The sequence below is a fragment of the Anoplopoma fimbria genome, chromosome 16, assembly GCF_027596085.1.
Source record: "Anoplopoma fimbria isolate UVic2021 breed Golden Eagle Sablefish chromosome 16, Afim_UVic_2022, whole genome shotgun sequence".
NCBI lineage: Eukaryota > Metazoa > Chordata > Actinopteri > Perciformes > Anoplopomatidae > Anoplopoma > Anoplopoma fimbria.
Genome location: NC_072464.1, coordinates 10,275,974 through 10,292,906, shown reverse-complemented (window position 1 = coordinate 10,292,906; position 16,933 = coordinate 10,275,974). Strand labels below are relative to the sequence as shown.

Sequence of the window (16,933 nt, the reverse complement as noted above, 5' to 3'; positions counted from 1 at the left end):
CTCCCCCCGTGAGTGACCTTGCACATCCCGGTCAAAGGTCAAGGCCTTGTTCGACATGTTTATGAAGTTAGCCATGGGTCAAGGTGTGTGTTCTTCCGTCTAGTGACAAAAGAGGGAAACAAGGGATAGGATTCCGGTAATAGATGAAAGACGAGAGTGGAGATAAAAGCAGGGGTTATCTGGTTCTCTGCGGAGAATATCGATCTGTTTGCGTTTTCATGGGGTGAACGAGTTTGTTGGCAACAGTCCCGGTAGAAGTGCTGAGGTATCGGCTGCGTCGCACTGTGGAGGTGTTGGAGCATAGAACTTGCACTTAAATTAGGGTTCAAGAATTTGAGGTCAGCTTTTGCAAGTGGCAGTAAATTCCCCCATAAAAACCCAGAGAGCTTGTGAACCACATGAAAGGAGAGCTTTGAAATAATGAATCATCAGAACTTTACCCACAAAGTGGGCTAGTGCTGCCCTCTTGCGGCCTACGCAGAGTACTGTATCTTCACTCCACATTTGAAAACATTTGAAACGATCAAACTAAAAAGAAAAATATCACTTATCATAAATTAAGACTAATGTTCTACAAATCACTTTATTGCAGGGATTACACAGTATGGGATCTGGAAAATATAAATGTTTATGAAGTACTTTTTGTTCTGTGTGTTTATTAGTTAAGTTTTTTTCCCCACTGCAATCAAGTCTGCTAACACTACTGATACTGTATATACTCATGAAGCAGTTCATCACAACCAAGCAACAAAAACAAATACAGGTTACGGTCAGTGTAGAGTAACCGCTGTAACTTTAAAACAGGAAATAGCTTGCTTCTTAAAGTAGCTCTAAATGGGAATATGTCTGGTGTCCAAGAGGCCTTCCTCTTACTGACCAAGACTGAGGATCTCAAAATACTCTATATTAAGGATTCAACAAGACCCAAACCTATGTTAAGACCTTTTAAAGCATGTGAACTTGCATAGACACTTATAAATACAATCCTCCTCATCTGTCTGTGTTTGACTCTCATGTACAACAATGCTGTGATGACCCTTCACTCTAAATTTTTTGTTAAATCAACAGAGATAACAAAAGTAATTCAGAGCATGAGCATAGTAGCAGGTACATGTTATGTGTAAGTATATATACATGTGCATTTCTTTGGGATCAGAAACATTTGGTTCATGTAATGTGAGAAGAGTAAATCCTCTAACACACAAGCTGTTATACACAACGTCAGATTTTTTGGGGGTCTATTTCTTTTTGTGCATCTGTTCTGGATTTTGTCAACGACATGGTTGTGCAACAATATACATGCAGACATCACGAAACAGACACCAATTCAAAGCATCTCAAATCCATTCATATATGTACACTCACACACACTCACACACTCACACACCGCCGATGCTCTTTCAGTGCTGTTTTGTTTGTTAATAAGGCGCTGATTGTCAGACGTTGAAACACTGTTTTTGGTTCAATGGAATCTCAGATACACTTATGTCCAACATATTCTCATAAATCTTATAAATAAAAATGGACTGAATAACACAAAGTATTTCAATAATAACCTGAGGAGAGTATGTTGGACTACATTAGAGAGGAATGCATTATATTTACAACACAGTGATACTTATATATGTGTGTCGGCAACATTGTGGTGATTTAGCGAATGGCAAGCGTCTGTAACCAGTGGTAAGTCCCATCCTTTTTCATTAATATGTTTAAACAAGCTAAAAGTCTATAATAAAATGAGGCTATATCTTTGAAAGCTGTGGCAATGGAAGGGAGAAGAAGTAAAACAAAATGCAATAAGGCAGGTAAGTACGATTGTATAGCACCTGACTCACACAATATGAACTGCAGTTTACCAGTTTAGGGGGCATGTACTCAGTGCAGTGGTAAACTGGGTGCAATTCTTTAGAGACACGTGATCATGTTGTGTTCTGCATGGAGAAAAAGGCCGCTTGGTCTCGGTGTTTGTAATGTTCAGTGTCCGGCTGTTTTGCAAACCACATCTCTGTCCCTCTCCTCTCACACATGCAGGGAAGTAGCACCATCAGTTGAAAACAGCAAGTTAAGCCAAGTCGAGGACGTCACGCAATCGCTTTTGCTCGCATGTTAGGAAGGAGGACTCTGGTGTTGGGGTTTATGTCCTCTTCATGCACACCTGGCAGCGGCTAATGTGTGTTCGGAGATTGCCTGCTTTTAGCGTTGTGGGGACAGGTTTCCTGGAAAGAGGTGGAGAGAAAAACATTAGAAGTCCATGTTTATTACCAAGCTCATAATGTATATGTGGAGGATATTAGATGATGACAAAAACTGAAAGAGTAGCTTGACGCCCGGCTAAAAAGCGGTGTTTCGCCACCATCTCTGCCTTAAAGTTTCAAGACCTTTTCAGCTCTGATCAGCTACAGCATCACTGAAGGGTGTGGTTGGGTGTAGTCAAAGTGTGCTCTGTTCCACACCCAACAGTGATTCAAAAACAAGATTTTCTAGAGCTGTTAAAGGGACAGTTATCCCCCAAATCAGAAACGGAGACTACTACTTTTTAATGTCAGGATAATGAACAGACTTTGTTGTGATCATTTTCATGAAAGAACTATGGTTTAAATAAAATATTTCCTGCATGACTGCCCACAACAAAGTCTGTGGATTATCTTGAGTAACTGGGTCATGATATCTGGAAAAAGACTGCTGTTGAGTTTTACTAATTCAAGAAGTACAATGTCTAAGTGTTTCCATCTCACCTGAACATCTCATTGTCTTCAATGGTGGCGAGCCAAAAGCTGTAGGAGTTGGCGTAGTAGTTGCAGGTTCCCCGGCCGTGACACTCGATGAATGGAGCACTGCGGAATTCCTCCAGGCAGGAACCAGGAGAGGCCAGAGCCTGGCCTGATCCCTCAGCACCAGCACTGGTGTGCTTTACAAACACACACAATGAGAACAGATCATTTACCAAATTAAGCAGAACAAAAAGTTATTGTTTGATTTAAAAGTTGTGCATGCAAAAAGAGTTACTCAGAGGGAATTTTCACTGTAAATGGATAAATGTACTGTATATGTATAGATTACTTTGGTCGTACTTCCATTGGTAGGGAGGATGGGGTAAGTGGGAGAGTTTTGGAGATTGGGGTGGGTATGTGGGTGGGATGGTTTAGGAATAAGGTAGAATAAATTATCTGTACTTGTATATACACCATGATGTAATTAAGTCTTTCAACATTTGCTTACGTAGTATATTCATATTATTAACACATCTACTGTTCCTCTTAATATTGTCAAGGAAATAGTGACCTTAAAACAAATGAACAGAACTTTTATTATAACCAGTATCAAGAACACTGGATATATTGGAAAATGTTTCCCAGATTTTACTGACTCATCACAACTTTTTCCTGCTTGTACTGGTGGTGTAAGGAAGAAATGAATGTGTTCACGAAGCCTTACCATGACAAAGGAGTAGCCGATCCATAGAGAGTCCCAGCCGTGAGGGCACACTGGGATCATGATGGTCTGACTGTGAACTGCTATCACCATGGCTGGGGCTTCACACACAGAACACCTGTCCACACACACACACATACACATAGGAGAGTAGCGGGTCAAGTGTGTATCATAATAATAATAATTAAGCCTTTATTAGTCCCACAATGGGGAAATTATTTCTCTGCATTTAACCCATCCCGGAGGAGCAGTGGGCTGCAATGAAGCGCCCGGGGAGCAACTTGGGGTTAGGTGTCTTGCTCAAGGACACCTCGGCATGTTGCCGGTAGAGGCCAACGGGTTTTGAACCACCAACCTTGTGGTTACGGGACAAGCGCTCTACCTCATGTGCCACAGCCGCCCCAAAGACCTGAAATGGGACAGTATGGATAGAAATGCTGACATACCTGCTGATGAAGGGTTTGATGCCTTCACCAGTGATGGGTGCCATGCTCATGGGCATGGGCTCAGGGGAGGTGAGCCAGTAGGAGTAGTCGTTACGAGAGGCAAAGTTGCACACGTTGTTGATGTTGCAGAACAGGAAGGGCATGGGGCTGAACTTCCTTAGACAGCTGCCCGCCGTACCTGAAACACAGAGCGAGGAGGAGACATGTAATTAACCCCAAAACCCCGAATTCTCCATCTAACATCTGTCTTTTAATTTTTTATTTCTCATGTTTCTGACCTAAGTCCTGTCCATGGGAGCGTTCGTTGCCTTGAATGTAGAGCAAGGAGTAGCCGTCATATATGAGTGAGGTTCCCTCGGGACAGAGTGGAACATCCACCGATTGGCTGTGACGGGTCACCAAGAACCCGTGATCCATGGATGAGGGGCCAGGGTGACCCACTTGACCTGGAACACCGTCAGGTCCTGGGGGGCCAGGGTGTCCTCTGGGTCCTAAAGACGGAGTAATTAATGAGTAAGGACACCAACAACACAGCAGATCTTCCATTTCTATCACCTTTCACCCCTGTGTGCCTCTCACCCTGTGGTCCTGGCAGTCCAGAATCTCCTTTGGATCCAGCCTGACCATGATATCCAGGAAGGCCATCTTCACCTTTTGACCCTGTGAGACCTGTCATACCTGAGAGAAAAGAACACAGATGCTGAAGCAATGAGAACATAAGACGCGGAGGAGAGGTGAGCGAGAGAACATTGTCATTAGACAGTGCATTATGAAATTATAGGGAAAAATGTCACCTAGCTGTCCTTTCTGTCCAGGAAGCCCAGGTGGCCCCTGGGGACCCGGTAAGCCTTGTGTCCCTGGGAACCCGATGTCTCCTTTGATGAAGGTGCTGGAGCCGGGGGGACCAGGGGGACCGTCATTGCCTAAAATATACAGTCTCTTTAGAAAACGTTTTCCAGTTGCTCATCTCTGATTCTAAGCAGTTTAAAGGTCATTTTATAAGATAACCAGAGACATGCATGTGCACTGACTGAATTATGTATTGTAATGATTCTAGTAAGTGAAATAGAGATAGTTGAATATTAACACACTGAAGGGTTTCCCCTCCATTTTTACCCTTTTCTCCTGGGAATCCTCTGTCTCCAAGTTCTCCTTTGAATCCAATGTCCCCAAAAAAGCCCCTTGCACCTGGAGTTTCAAAAATAATGTATTTTAATTGTCAATAATGGTAATAAAAACACATCTTTCCTCACATATTTCTGTAAAGAATACATGCTTTCTTTCACAGCAGAATGCAAAATCACACATACACACACGCACAGTCATAGACTACCATACTGTATTATGTAATCACCTGGGAAGCCAGGGACACCCTGCAATCCTCTCTCTCCCTTCTGTCCATCGATACCTGGAAGGCCAGTTTGTCCCTGTAATACACACACAGAGATAAATATGTACTAGCGTATAACATGTACAATAAAAAGTTTAAGTGATGGGAAACAGTCTAATGACGTACAGGAAGTCCAGTAACTCCTGGGTCACCCTTGTGTCCCGACTCTCCCTGGAAACCAGGGAGGCCCTGGCCTCCTTTGTCTCCCTTTAGGCCGTCTCTGCCTGGCACACCAGAGGGTCCTGGTACTCCTGAGGATCCTGTTTGATAAAGAGAAATAAATAATATAAGACATCATTTCTTTTGTATTCTAAATACTTTTGCATGTAACCGTGGCTCTATACTATAACATTTTAGTAGCATTCACGTAATAACCTGCTGGTCTGTCATGTATTTGTCATACCTGCTTCTCCGGGTTGCCCAGTCTCTCCCTTGTCTCCCTTAGGGCCCTCCAGAGAGATACCTGGGAGCCCCCTATCTCCTGTCTCCCCCTGGGGTCCCGTTGAGCCCGAAAGTCCCTTGTCACCTTTGATACCAGGGACACCTGAATGACCTGGAGTTCCAGGGAAGCCAGGACTACCTTTGTCACCTGGAGAGGGAAAGATAAATGTCACATGATGAAACTCTGTTTGGCTCCAGTGACTGAGGGATTATATAAAATCAATGGCGGAAGGGCTCTAACCTTTGCCACCAAGCACTCCAGGTGGTCCGGGGATATCTCGTCCATGTAAACCTGGGGGGAGGAACAGACAAAAAGTACATTACAGGCATTCTCTGTTATTTTTGCATTGGTAGTGAGAAGTCTGTAGATGTTAGGGCTGCCGAAGAAAAAACCCTAACCTACCATGTTCACTTTACACTTTATGCAATTTTAGCTGATGGGTGGTTTGACTACTCAAACAAGACTTTGTGTCTTCCAGTAAAATGTGCAAGTTGGGTAGAGAGAGTCGGGGTAAAGGTTAAATGAAGGGTCCCGAGCCAGAGTGACGCTGGTAGGACATACTAGGCTGAGAGGTCCATTGTGTTGTCACAGCTTAACAACAAACAATGAAATGTTTGCCATGTCGTGTCCTCTGACACTTACCTGGGTCTCCTCTCTCCCCTGAGGATCCAGGAATACCATCCACTCCAGGATCTCCCTTCTCTCCTGGAACACCAGGCGGTCCCTGCAAGCCGCCTTCACCTGGAGGACAACAAATGTACATACTGTGTTACTGTTTACCAGGATGGCAGAGGCACATTCAATTTTCAGTGGGTTTTAAACAGACAAAACCCTTTTAACAAAAACGGAACTCGCAAGATTAGGTCCGTTTTAGTTGTATCAAACCTTAAACAAATGAATAAATATTTTTTTTGATTAATATGTGGCCACTTGTTTGACTAGCTGAGTAAATAATCCTTGTACTTACCAGGCATACCGACACGACCAGTTTCTCCTTCAACCCCCGGCAGCCCTGGGGTTCCCTTCTCGCCTGGTCTACCTGTCTGACCTGTACGACACACATGCAGCACAATGAGGACTCAAAAGGAATAACAACATGTATAAATACTACATCTAGTGTTGTAGAAAAATACCATGAATGCACCATCACAGACTGAAATCTGACCTGTATAACCAATTTGTCCTTTGTCTCCTATGGTTCCTTGCAGTCCTGGCTTGCCGGGCATACCCTCATGACCCTTCAGACCCCTCTCTCCAGGGGATCCTGGGAAACCTGGCTGGCCTGTCTCACCCTGGGAGAGTAGAGAAGGGGAGGTGAGTGCAGTAAAGTCAACACAGGTAGGGACTGATGATTGTTGAGAGGAACAAATATTTTAAGTCTATCCATATGTATTGTTGCATTAGAAAGCCTGTTGTGGTTATTTGGCTTTTGCAAGATGGTTTTCTATCTTTTGTACTGATTATTTAACTGATTATTTAACTGTGAATCAAGCTCATAGAGCCACAGTAGAAGTCTCTGCTTTTTTTCATAAAACTAGTGTTATAAAATAAGAATTTTTAAAGCAGGCGGATTACCTTTTCTCCTGGATGTCCTGGGAACCCGATACCTGGATCACCAGCTGCTCCCTTGTCTCCCTTCTGTCCATCTGTGCCTCTGAATCCAGGATGCCCCGATGTACCAATATCTCCTTTAGTACCCTTTGGACCAGCCACACCTGCACAAACACAAACACAGGACACGCAATTTAATGTGAAATGTGTGTTTTCCCTCTCTTGTAGCACATACAATACATGTGTGCACACACTCACACACTCTCACTGGTTGGCGTTTCCATAAGACACATTATGTTTGTTTTATTTGTGCGATCTTACCTGGTATTCCCATCTCTCCTACACTGCCTTTATGACCAGTTGGTCCCATCCTGCCAGGGTCTCCGGGAAAACCAGGGTCTCCTTTCTCACCTGAGACACATCAGTGAGATAGAAAAATGAATATCTAATTCAATTTCCCTCCATTTCCATCAGGTGATTATAAAGTGCAGATTATTTACTGAAATAAGAGTTCAATTAAATGAATAGCACAAGCAGAAATGATTATCACATGAAGTCTATATGTTTTAGAGATCCTATAAAGAAATGTAACACATTTGAGGTTGCTATTCAGGTGGTCATGTTGTCACCTGGTTGTCCATGGGATCCAGGCTCTCCATCTTTGCCTGGCATTCCAGGGTTACCAGGAATTCCACGGTGGCCCTTCTCTCCAGTGCCCCCAGGATTACCTTAATGAAAAAATAGGATTAAAAAGTCCAATTTTATTACCCTTTCGGAAGAGGTTGAGAAGACCCGTAAGTATATTTTTGACTAAAAAAGAACCTCTGAAACTTTTTTTGTGTGAAACCTGTTTGTAGTAAACCAACCCATAAACATAAGCTTATTGAGCCAAAGGCCAGTATTTTGTTATATACCTATGTTTCCGAGGTCTCCCTTCTCCCCCTTCATGTGCTCCATGTCAACATCGCTCATGTTCCCAGGAGGTCCCTGAAGACCTTGGTCTCCCCTTTCTCCTTTATCTCCAGGCTCCCCAATATTACCTCTAGGTCCAGTAATACCGGGATCACCTAAGAGAGACGATGAGAAAGAATTTTTTTTTATTTCTGCTAGTATTTTCTTTTTTTTAACAGTATGTGGGTGGCTGAAGAAAAAACTATAAATAGTTTTCACGTTTTGGTTTTCCTCACCTCTCTGTCCAGAAGATCCAGATGTACCAGGTGGTCCAGGAAATCCTGGTACTCCCGGTGTCCCTATGACCCCCATTTCACCTTTATAACCTGGTAAACAAACACATACATAGTGAAATTAATGTAGATGAAAAAGATAAAGGAGTCAATTATCTAAAACACCCAATGAAGCCTCCCCAGTACGGCACCACTGGAGGGAAATTGAGAGAATTCAGTGAAAGTCACCCTTGCTCTAAGTTTCTCTTTTTAACATAAATACTGTTCTCATTCACAATTCATAACTAATTCCTTTCCACAATTCCACTCGCTGTTTTTTATTCGCCGCTAAGCTGCTCCTAAACACTTCCTGCAAAGATATTTCACGTAAAAGCCTTCCAGCAGCTCCAAGGGCATAATCCCTCCCTTACTTTTGAAATGTGCACAGGAAGTGTTGAGTTTCATTGACATATACACACTGAACAAAAGAATGGCAAGTAGATGCATATAAATTACTTATATGACGTAGGTATTTTTGATAAAAAATAAAAAGTCAGAGCAGCAAAATTACTACATTGTGAGACTGAATAAATTAATGCTGTAGAAATGTAATAATGTTGATTGTATTAGGGATTGCACTCTATCTATTTGTGCAAGTACAACACATCAGTCAGTCTCACCTTGGTTTCCAATTAATCCATCCCTGCCGGGGAAGCCTGTTGGTCCTGGTAGTCCTTTAGAACCTGGGGTTCCTGGGAACCCGGGGGTTCCCTTCTCTCCCTGAGGCCCTGGCATGTCCAGACCAGAAATACCTGGGAAGCCCTTTTCTCCCTTTACACCCTCCGTACCTGTTCAACATGAACACATACAAATGTTACTGCTAACATTACAATGGCTGTATTCCATTCAATTGTCCATTCAAGTTTCCATGCACAATACCAGGACCATGAAACCGATGCAACTAAATGGAATTGGGACATCATTAATCATATTATTTGAACACTATAAAAAGCAAATTTTACATTAATTAATTTGCCTTCAGTGACATGTCAAAATGTCTGGTGAAAAAGGTCCATATTTTTGGATGCAAAGTTTGGGCTCACCGTACGGTCCAGGCTCTCCAGCTGGTCCTTGTGGTCCAGGAGCTCCAGGGGATCCTTTACCTGGAGCACCTGGTAAGCCAACCAGTCCAGGAGGTCCTGGGTGTCCCACGTCACCTAATTTTGAAGACCAAAGAAAAACAAAGTTGTACATGGCACAGATGATAAGCCTTTTAACTCTGAGACATGGACTAAGCAAGTAGTCTCCCAGTACCTTTGACTCCCTGAGGTCCTGTTTGTCCTGTCTCGCCTTCTCGTCCAGGAACACCAGGTAGTCCAATGCTACCCTTATCTCCCTGGAAGCCAGTAATTCCTGGGGGACCCTGAGAACCTTTTGGGCCTGGAAGTCCCCGCCCTGGATCACCCTGCAGAGTAAAGACATAAGCACTGACTTTCTTCTCAACTCTGGCAATGTGATCTTACATGACATACAAATCTCACAGTGTCCATTAAATAAATATTAGTAATGTTAATGTTGTTGTTGGATTTGAATTTAATTGTATAACCATAGAGCTGTGGACTAATTTCTCCAAGCCCCTTAGTTCATAAACAAGTCCTCTCAAATATATATTTCAATGCATCATACAAAGAAAGAAACACCATCCACACCTAACTTGAACTTTAGAGAGTTGCATAGAACACTAATCATCATGTCGAATGTCGAATTACTAACATAATATGTAATTGAATAATTAATTGAAATACAAATGCAGAGATATACACACTTTTTGTCCAGGTGTACCAGATTGTCCAGTCAAGCCGTCCTGTCCTGGTCTTCCAGGCTCTCCTGGTATTCCTGGAGCTCCTGGAATTCCACTGATTCCTAGAAACACGGATGAAACATTTGCTCTGTTCATGTACATAAGATTCTTACACTGTATCAAATTGTTAACCTTTTAGGGATCTGTAAGTATCCACTGAATTTCTTTGATGATGATCCACGTGAGGGGATATAGTGTCAACATGGAGTAACCTACCTGTCGGGCCAGTTGGGCCTGGAAGTCCAATTCCAGGGGGTCCGTGTTCCCCCTTCTGTCCAGGGAAACCTGGCAACCCAGAGTCTCCCTGCAGGCCTCTGTCACCTGCAACCAACAACACGTTGCATGGTAAACAGGACCAATCACCAACAATCTCCACAACTTATTTCGTTTTTTTATTATCACATGCTGATACTCTGCTCCTTCATTCATTTTATTTAATTGACCAAAGACGAGATTAGTTCACTGATTAACCCTCAAGAGACTAGTTTTTAAATCATAGTTTTTGCAGTAGAGTTCTAGATGAAAACATGCTGACTTTGGTGTTACTCACCTTGAAGTCCAGGTATGCCGCTTTCCCCGCGTTGTCCAGGTACTCCCTGAGGTCCAGGAGTGCTCATACCTTGACCTGGCTCACCTTTTGCACCTGGTGCACACAAGGTATATGTTATCACTGGATTCGTGTTCAGGGTGTGAAGTATCAGTGTGTGTTTGCTGAGTCTCAGATGTGCGGTTGAGATAAAGTTTGATTTAACTTCTCTCTCACTATCAGAGTGCATTTCTCACAGTATCTGTAGGTCTCTCTGTTTGTACATGGCATGCCTACCAGATAGTCCAGGAGTTCCAGGACTTCCTGGTCTCCCATGACTGCCCTTCTCTCCAGGCTCTCCTGGTCGACCGAAGCCTGGCAGGCCAGGTGGACCCCTCTCTCCTGGAGATCCAATAAGACCAGGGTCCCCATCTGGTCCACGCTCACCCTTGATGCCCTCTTTGGCCTGAAAACAATCAGAGAAAGAAGATGATGTCCAATCTACTTACTAACGGACTTGAGTTGACAAGGAATCCTTAAACTAAATGATAGACTAGTGGAGCTCATGCTTTCCTGATAATCCTCATAGTTTGCCTCACCAAACAAACCACACACTCACTTACCGGTTCTCCTTTGAAGCCAGGTATACCTGGGAGGCCATCTCTCCCTGGCTGTCCATTCTGTCCTTCCTGCCCCGGTGTACCAGAAAGACCAGGCCGACCTTTGTCCCCCTTCAGACCAGGAACTGCCAAAATGTCCCCTGGCTCACCAACTGCACCAGGGGCTCCCATCAACCCAGGAATACCTTGAGAACCCTGCACACAGTTTGAAAATAATGTATTCTTGCTCCATTTTCCTCAGAGAAATGAGGGATAAATTGGGAAATGATTCAGTATTTCAGACGTTATTCTACTCACAGGTCTTCCAGGTTGTCCAGAAGAACCAGACACACCCTTTTCTCCCTTGCCGCCTACTGGCCCAGGAGGTCCTGCCGGTTGAAAATTGGACAATTGTACATACATCATACTCATTCAATAGTCATCTGGTGAGTATCAATGCACAGAAAAAAAGTGGTGGAATAACATAATATTCAGTTGTGCTTTCACGATGAAAACTGTCAACAGCTGTGGTCAGAAGTAGGCGAGAGAGATCCTCACATATTTAGCTCACAGCCCCAATGGTTGTGTGGCTAGACACCACCATTTAATTTGAATATGATCACTGTTCACGCACCTTGATCCCCTTTCGGGCCAGCGGGGCCAGTTAATCCAGGTGGGCCGGAGCTTTCACATTGAACACAGGTATCTCCTATGTCACCTGCAGAGAGGCACAGAATTATCAGTTAAAGTAATATGATGCACTAAATGTCCTTGACATTTTTTCCAGCTGCAGTTAATACATGATATATGTTGTAGATGTGCCCAAAAATGTATCACAAGGCCTTACCTTTCTGTCCCAATTCCCCTTGTAACCCTGAAGGTCCAGGTGGGCCGGGATTTCCTTTCTCGATGTTACATTCATTAGGGTCAACTGTGCAGCCATGTCAAAGCACATACACAACACATGCATCCGTCACACACACAAACACACGCACACACACACACAAACATTAAGTTATAGAAACATTTGTACATATACACTTTATTAAGGTGTTCCTTCATGTCAATTGTTGAAATGTTTGTTATATTATTCAAAGATAAGACATACTCGGTTGTCCAGGTGGTCCAGGTGGTCCAGTGGTCCCTGGTTGTCCTGGAGGTCCAACAAGAGACTCTCCTTCGAGACCCCTGTCTCCTTTCTCACCAACGTTTCCCTTCTGACCCATCTCTCCTCGAGGCCCTTCAATTGGCTGGCCTGAAGTTCAAGTTAAGGGAGCCAGTTAGTGTGGTATTCAGGTTGGCATGTGTCTGACTGACAAATGCAGCCTTAAAGCAGTGGTCTTATATTATGTTGAAACGTCATTGTACCTGGTGGACCTGGCTCTCCCTGAGGACCAGGAAAACCTGTGGATTGAGAGAGAATATATCATATAATGAGACATGATCCAAAATAGGTGTTTATGCTCATGTTTGCGTGTCGACATATACGTATGACCATTTGGTGCCACATTTTACCTTTTTCTCCATGTATCCCTGGAAAACCAGGAAGACCAGGAGGACCAGGGGAACCATCACCCTAAAATGATATAATTACAAAGATTAAGGATGCATGGCCATTGTTTGAGAATATTTTTAAGTTTTATTTTACCAATTGATCTTGACCTTAACTCAGTTGACTGCTGAACTTCTTACCTGTCATCTTTCCTTTTATTGCTGACTATGGTTGCATTAATGAAACAAAATATTTATATTTGAATAACTGTGAAGAAAGCATTACCCCTTCCTTAGATTAAATCCTTCTGCGTTTCATGCAAAGAATAGATTTTGCCATTATCTGTAATTTAAAAGGGCACTCATGCCAATTATAATTGCACTTCTATAAAGTTGGGCATCTTTTGAGAGACAGATTAACCAAATGGTCAAAATCAACTCAGAAAAGACAAAGAAGTCCTGCCTTTTATGAGTAAACTTCAGGTTGAACTCATTGCCCTCTGTGATTGAAATCAGTTTGCACAGACAGAAGAGCGCTCTGGTGCATCTTTAACCACGCTCAACAGTGATGTCACAATGTACTGCCACACCCTGTAGCAAAGATGCAAAATAAACTACTACAGGTCAACAAAAACAAAACTCGCTCTTTAAGTCGCTCGTATGGGTCAAGCTCTTTTATTTCCGGATCCTACATTTCCCATAATGCAACTCAGTAGCGTCCCTTTTTTTAAATCCACCCTGCTTAGTATTGCAGGCATTCTGTTTCAATTTGTGTTCTTCAAGCTCATCCCAGGATTACTCAAATTAAGGCCACAGCCAGGATGTTTAAAATAATGACATCAGGAGTCCAGATTGCTGCAGAGGAACTCAATTAATTTATTTAACTGTTCTGTCAAAGTCTCATTAAATTGCACCTCCCGACATGCTGGTCTAAATACTACTACCTTCTCCACACTGCCAGGATGTGTCTAATACAGAATCAATTCAATATGTTAATTTGGTTCATAATTTCTGGCCTAAAAATGTAAAAGCTAAAGATATGAAGTCTAAAATCTATACCATACACACCATATGTAATTTGTGTGTAACTGTAGTTTTTGTGCTGAAAGAAATTTCCTCGGATTGTCAAATTCCAAGAACATGACCTTGATGTTCTCACTAGAAGCTACAAGTCTGACTGAAGTGATGTAATTTGATGCAATTTTCTCAGACCAGTCAGTCCTTGGATTGCCCCTTTAACACGCTCTCACATTTCAACTGAATGAATGTGATTATATCTGCATGTAGCTTTTATTTGACATCATCCTTGTCTTTGTAGCGGATGGGAAAGAGAGTGAGAGGATAAGAGAGAATGAAAGAGGGAGTAGAGAGAGATTACTTACATGACCTGGTGGTCCTCTTTCTCCTTTTTCACCCTGAAACAAGACGGAGACTTTAGTCTGACTGACCGTTACACCTCCAAGATCATTTATAGTTCACAATGAAAGCCTTGAGTATGTCAAGAGTAAATCAAAGGTGCATTGGTTACCTGAGAACCAGGGTATCCAGATGATCCGGACAAGCCTTTTTCTCCCTGGATGAAAGTATTAGATACTTGAGCGATACATATTTCATGAGATTAAAGCAAACAACAGTTGGGCAGTAGGCTACAGGAGGTGAATAATACAGTAAGTTATTGTTACCTTTGGCCCAACCTCTCCATCCTTGCCAGATTTACCCTGAAATTACAGAAACACTCACTTTAATTATTTCTGCTGTCTCTTGAAGTCTTTCTCCGTTTATTGTACCATCCCATAGAGACCCTAGTTTAACACTTACACTTGGTCCAGGAGGACCGGGAGCACCTTTGACATCAGCTAGATATGGGATGCAATAGCCCTGCAAAGGAAATCAGGTGTCTATTAAAAAAAGGTGAAGTTGAACTAAAGCATAACAAACAGAATGTGTGCACAGTAGTCTACTGTAAGTCAACAACTCAAAATTTTAAGGCAAAATACTGACTTTGTCTCCTTTATCCCCTGAAAGTCCTCTCTCACCCTTTATGAATAAAAGAACACAAACACATTCAGGAAATCACACAGAATCCAAGTCATCTTGTACATATAAACAGACAGTTAGCACTTTTGATTTATTTATATCTTAAAATAGCACAATTTCTGTTCTGTTTTTAAAGTGCTGAGTGAGTACCGGTGGTCCAGGTACGTGCACTGTTGTATGTCCTTCCACTCCCTGTGGAGGTCCAGGAGGGCCGGGTGGGCCACGAAACCCTCGTTCACCCTGCAAGAAGACCGCAATGATCACAACAACTTCAACAAGGAAATACATTTTCACAAGAGCAATTCATTAACAATGAGTCACCAAAAAATAATTAAAAAAGCTAATCATCCAGTGAAAACAAAGATTTCTCCAAATTTGGTGATTATTTAAAAGATAAACTGATGATTTTTTAAGATAATATCATCAAAACTTTATTTTAAACGCAATTATTTATTATCTGAAAACACACATGTTAAGAAATATATAAGCCCATTCTTAATGTTTTATTACTGAACAGGTAAGGAACTCCTGCTACCTCTAGGTAGATCTACAGTGAAATCATCATATTAAAAATGTAGCATTTTTGCAGACAACATATAAAAAATTAAAATTCTCACCCTATCTCCTTTCTCACTCACAAAGGCCAGCTTGTCACCCTGCAAGGAAGTAAAAAAAAAAAGAGGTTCCTATGACATCTCAGCTGTGTGATATAGTCAGAGAATGGTGGATTTTGTTTTACATTGTGAAATCTTTATGTATGATTAGTCTTACTATCTCTCCAGGAGGACCAGGGAGGCCAGCGTCACCCTGTCAAACGGTTATACAGTTAGTCAAACAAACTGATATTATCAGTGCTGTATCTTACATATAAACAAATCATCCAACAGTTTCTGCCAGGTTTAAACATCTATATGTTAATAACATATATATTCTATCAAATTGTTGCTTTTTCCAGCACGTATTGGTGTTTTACTTAATGGTAATCATGTGTCTCGGCACAACCATTATTCCACAGCTCATAAGGTATATCACTCTCTCTGTAGGATGATAAACAGTCCATCCCTTTAGGAGTAACTCACTTTGGGTCCTTGATAGCCTCGAGGTCCTGGAGGTCCAACAGGTCCAGGAGATCCACTTGATCCCTGGGAGAGAATGACATGTGTGGGAAGAACTGACATGAAAATTCAGATAACAATCACTTGTAGTTTGTCTGTTTTTCTTTCAATATGCACACACAACGTACAGGTAATCCAGGTGTGCCAGGGAATCCTCTGTCTCCTTTCAGGGGAACAATCCCGATCACACCACCAGGGTCACCCTGTAGGAGACAAAACAAAAATAAATGGTTTGGTAGAACAGTGTCTCATCAAACATGAAGATGGGACATTCTTATTTGCATATGAAATGTTAACGCTACATAAATTTGAGCTGACCTTCATTCCAGGAAGTCCTGGGATACCCTGAGAAGAGAGGACAGTAGTAACATATCTATACATGTAATATATTCTGTTAGGATGAATATTTGGATTTAAGACACTGTTAAGGTAATGTATTGCCATGTCATGTAAAAATGTTAATATTAATTTAATAAACTGGAATATTCCCCAAAAGGTATGCCAGTAAGTTTAAAAACATGGAAGCTTTTAATCAAATCCTGATTCCTTTTCATATTTTTTCCACGGGACAGTGGCAATAACTGAAATGTGTGCTGGTTGGTTGTCATGTGAGTCACTGATGCTTACAGGAGTTCCTTGAAGACCATCAAAACCAGAAGTGCCATCCCTCCCTCTGTCTCCCTGAAACACACACACACACACACACACACAACACAGTCAGAAGGAACAAACAGTGAACAAATCCGGTTCGAAACACAGTAGAACTTTTAGGAGTGGCTTACTTTTGTCCCGTTGCATCCTGGGATACCTGTTATACCCGGTGGGCCATCATTTCCATTGATGCCCTAAGAGCGGGAGCACACAAATAGACAATTTGAGA

General features: G+C 42.3%; 1 protein-coding gene across 1 annotated transcript in view; it reads right to left on the bottom strand.

Annotated features, from left to right (window-relative positions):
- Nucleotides 1-575: 575 nt before the first annotated feature.
- col4a1 (collagen, type IV, alpha 1) overlaps nucleotides 576-16,933 on the bottom strand; it is a 37,919-nt gene continuing 21,561 nt past the window's right edge. The window contains exons 6-52 of the mRNA XM_054615681.1: nucleotides 16,836-16,898; nucleotides 16,681-16,734; nucleotides 16,372-16,398; nucleotides 16,182-16,256; nucleotides 16,018-16,080; nucleotides 15,710-15,745; nucleotides 15,556-15,594; nucleotides 15,089-15,178; nucleotides 14,903-14,938; nucleotides 14,720-14,779; nucleotides 14,584-14,619; nucleotides 14,430-14,474; nucleotides 14,284-14,316; nucleotides 12,926-12,986; nucleotides 12,779-12,814; nucleotides 12,519-12,665; nucleotides 12,258-12,341; nucleotides 12,045-12,128; nucleotides 11,729-11,799; nucleotides 11,435-11,626; nucleotides 11,109-11,277; nucleotides 10,836-10,928; nucleotides 10,502-10,606; nucleotides 10,250-10,347; nucleotides 9,739-9,889; nucleotides 9,528-9,641; nucleotides 9,105-9,272; nucleotides 8,449-8,538; nucleotides 8,176-8,328; nucleotides 7,891-7,989; nucleotides 7,583-7,672; nucleotides 7,286-7,425; nucleotides 6,876-7,002; nucleotides 6,678-6,758; nucleotides 6,353-6,451; nucleotides 5,951-6,001; nucleotides 5,672-5,857; nucleotides 5,395-5,528; nucleotides 5,233-5,305; nucleotides 4,995-5,066; nucleotides 4,673-4,801; nucleotides 4,458-4,556; nucleotides 4,157-4,369; nucleotides 3,879-4,056; nucleotides 3,436-3,550; nucleotides 2,736-2,908; nucleotides 576-2,216 (exon numbers count right to left, since the gene is read on the bottom strand). Of these exons, the coding sequence (XP_054471656.1) occupies nucleotides 2,135-2,216; nucleotides 2,736-2,908; nucleotides 3,436-3,550; nucleotides 3,879-4,056; nucleotides 4,157-4,369; nucleotides 4,458-4,556; nucleotides 4,673-4,801; nucleotides 4,995-5,066; nucleotides 5,233-5,305; nucleotides 5,395-5,528; nucleotides 5,672-5,857; nucleotides 5,951-6,001; nucleotides 6,353-6,451; nucleotides 6,678-6,758; nucleotides 6,876-7,002; nucleotides 7,286-7,425; nucleotides 7,583-7,672; nucleotides 7,891-7,989; nucleotides 8,176-8,328; nucleotides 8,449-8,538; nucleotides 9,105-9,272; nucleotides 9,528-9,641; nucleotides 9,739-9,889; nucleotides 10,250-10,347; nucleotides 10,502-10,606; nucleotides 10,836-10,928; nucleotides 11,109-11,277; nucleotides 11,435-11,626; nucleotides 11,729-11,799; nucleotides 12,045-12,128; nucleotides 12,258-12,341; nucleotides 12,519-12,665; nucleotides 12,779-12,814; nucleotides 12,926-12,986; nucleotides 14,284-14,316; nucleotides 14,430-14,474; nucleotides 14,584-14,619; nucleotides 14,720-14,779; nucleotides 14,903-14,938; nucleotides 15,089-15,178; nucleotides 15,556-15,594; nucleotides 15,710-15,745; nucleotides 16,018-16,080; nucleotides 16,182-16,256; nucleotides 16,372-16,398; nucleotides 16,681-16,734; nucleotides 16,836-16,898 (4,614 nt within the window). The 3' untranslated portion in view covers nucleotides 576-2,134. The remainder of the gene's footprint in view (nucleotides 2,217-2,735; nucleotides 2,909-3,435; nucleotides 3,551-3,878; nucleotides 4,057-4,156; nucleotides 4,370-4,457; nucleotides 4,557-4,672; nucleotides 4,802-4,994; nucleotides 5,067-5,232; nucleotides 5,306-5,394; nucleotides 5,529-5,671; nucleotides 5,858-5,950; nucleotides 6,002-6,352; nucleotides 6,452-6,677; nucleotides 6,759-6,875; nucleotides 7,003-7,285; nucleotides 7,426-7,582; nucleotides 7,673-7,890; nucleotides 7,990-8,175; nucleotides 8,329-8,448; nucleotides 8,539-9,104; nucleotides 9,273-9,527; nucleotides 9,642-9,738; nucleotides 9,890-10,249; nucleotides 10,348-10,501; nucleotides 10,607-10,835; nucleotides 10,929-11,108; nucleotides 11,278-11,434; nucleotides 11,627-11,728; nucleotides 11,800-12,044; nucleotides 12,129-12,257; nucleotides 12,342-12,518; nucleotides 12,666-12,778; nucleotides 12,815-12,925; nucleotides 12,987-14,283; nucleotides 14,317-14,429; nucleotides 14,475-14,583; nucleotides 14,620-14,719; nucleotides 14,780-14,902; nucleotides 14,939-15,088; nucleotides 15,179-15,555; nucleotides 15,595-15,709; nucleotides 15,746-16,017; nucleotides 16,081-16,181; nucleotides 16,257-16,371; nucleotides 16,399-16,680; nucleotides 16,735-16,835; nucleotides 16,899-16,933) is intronic.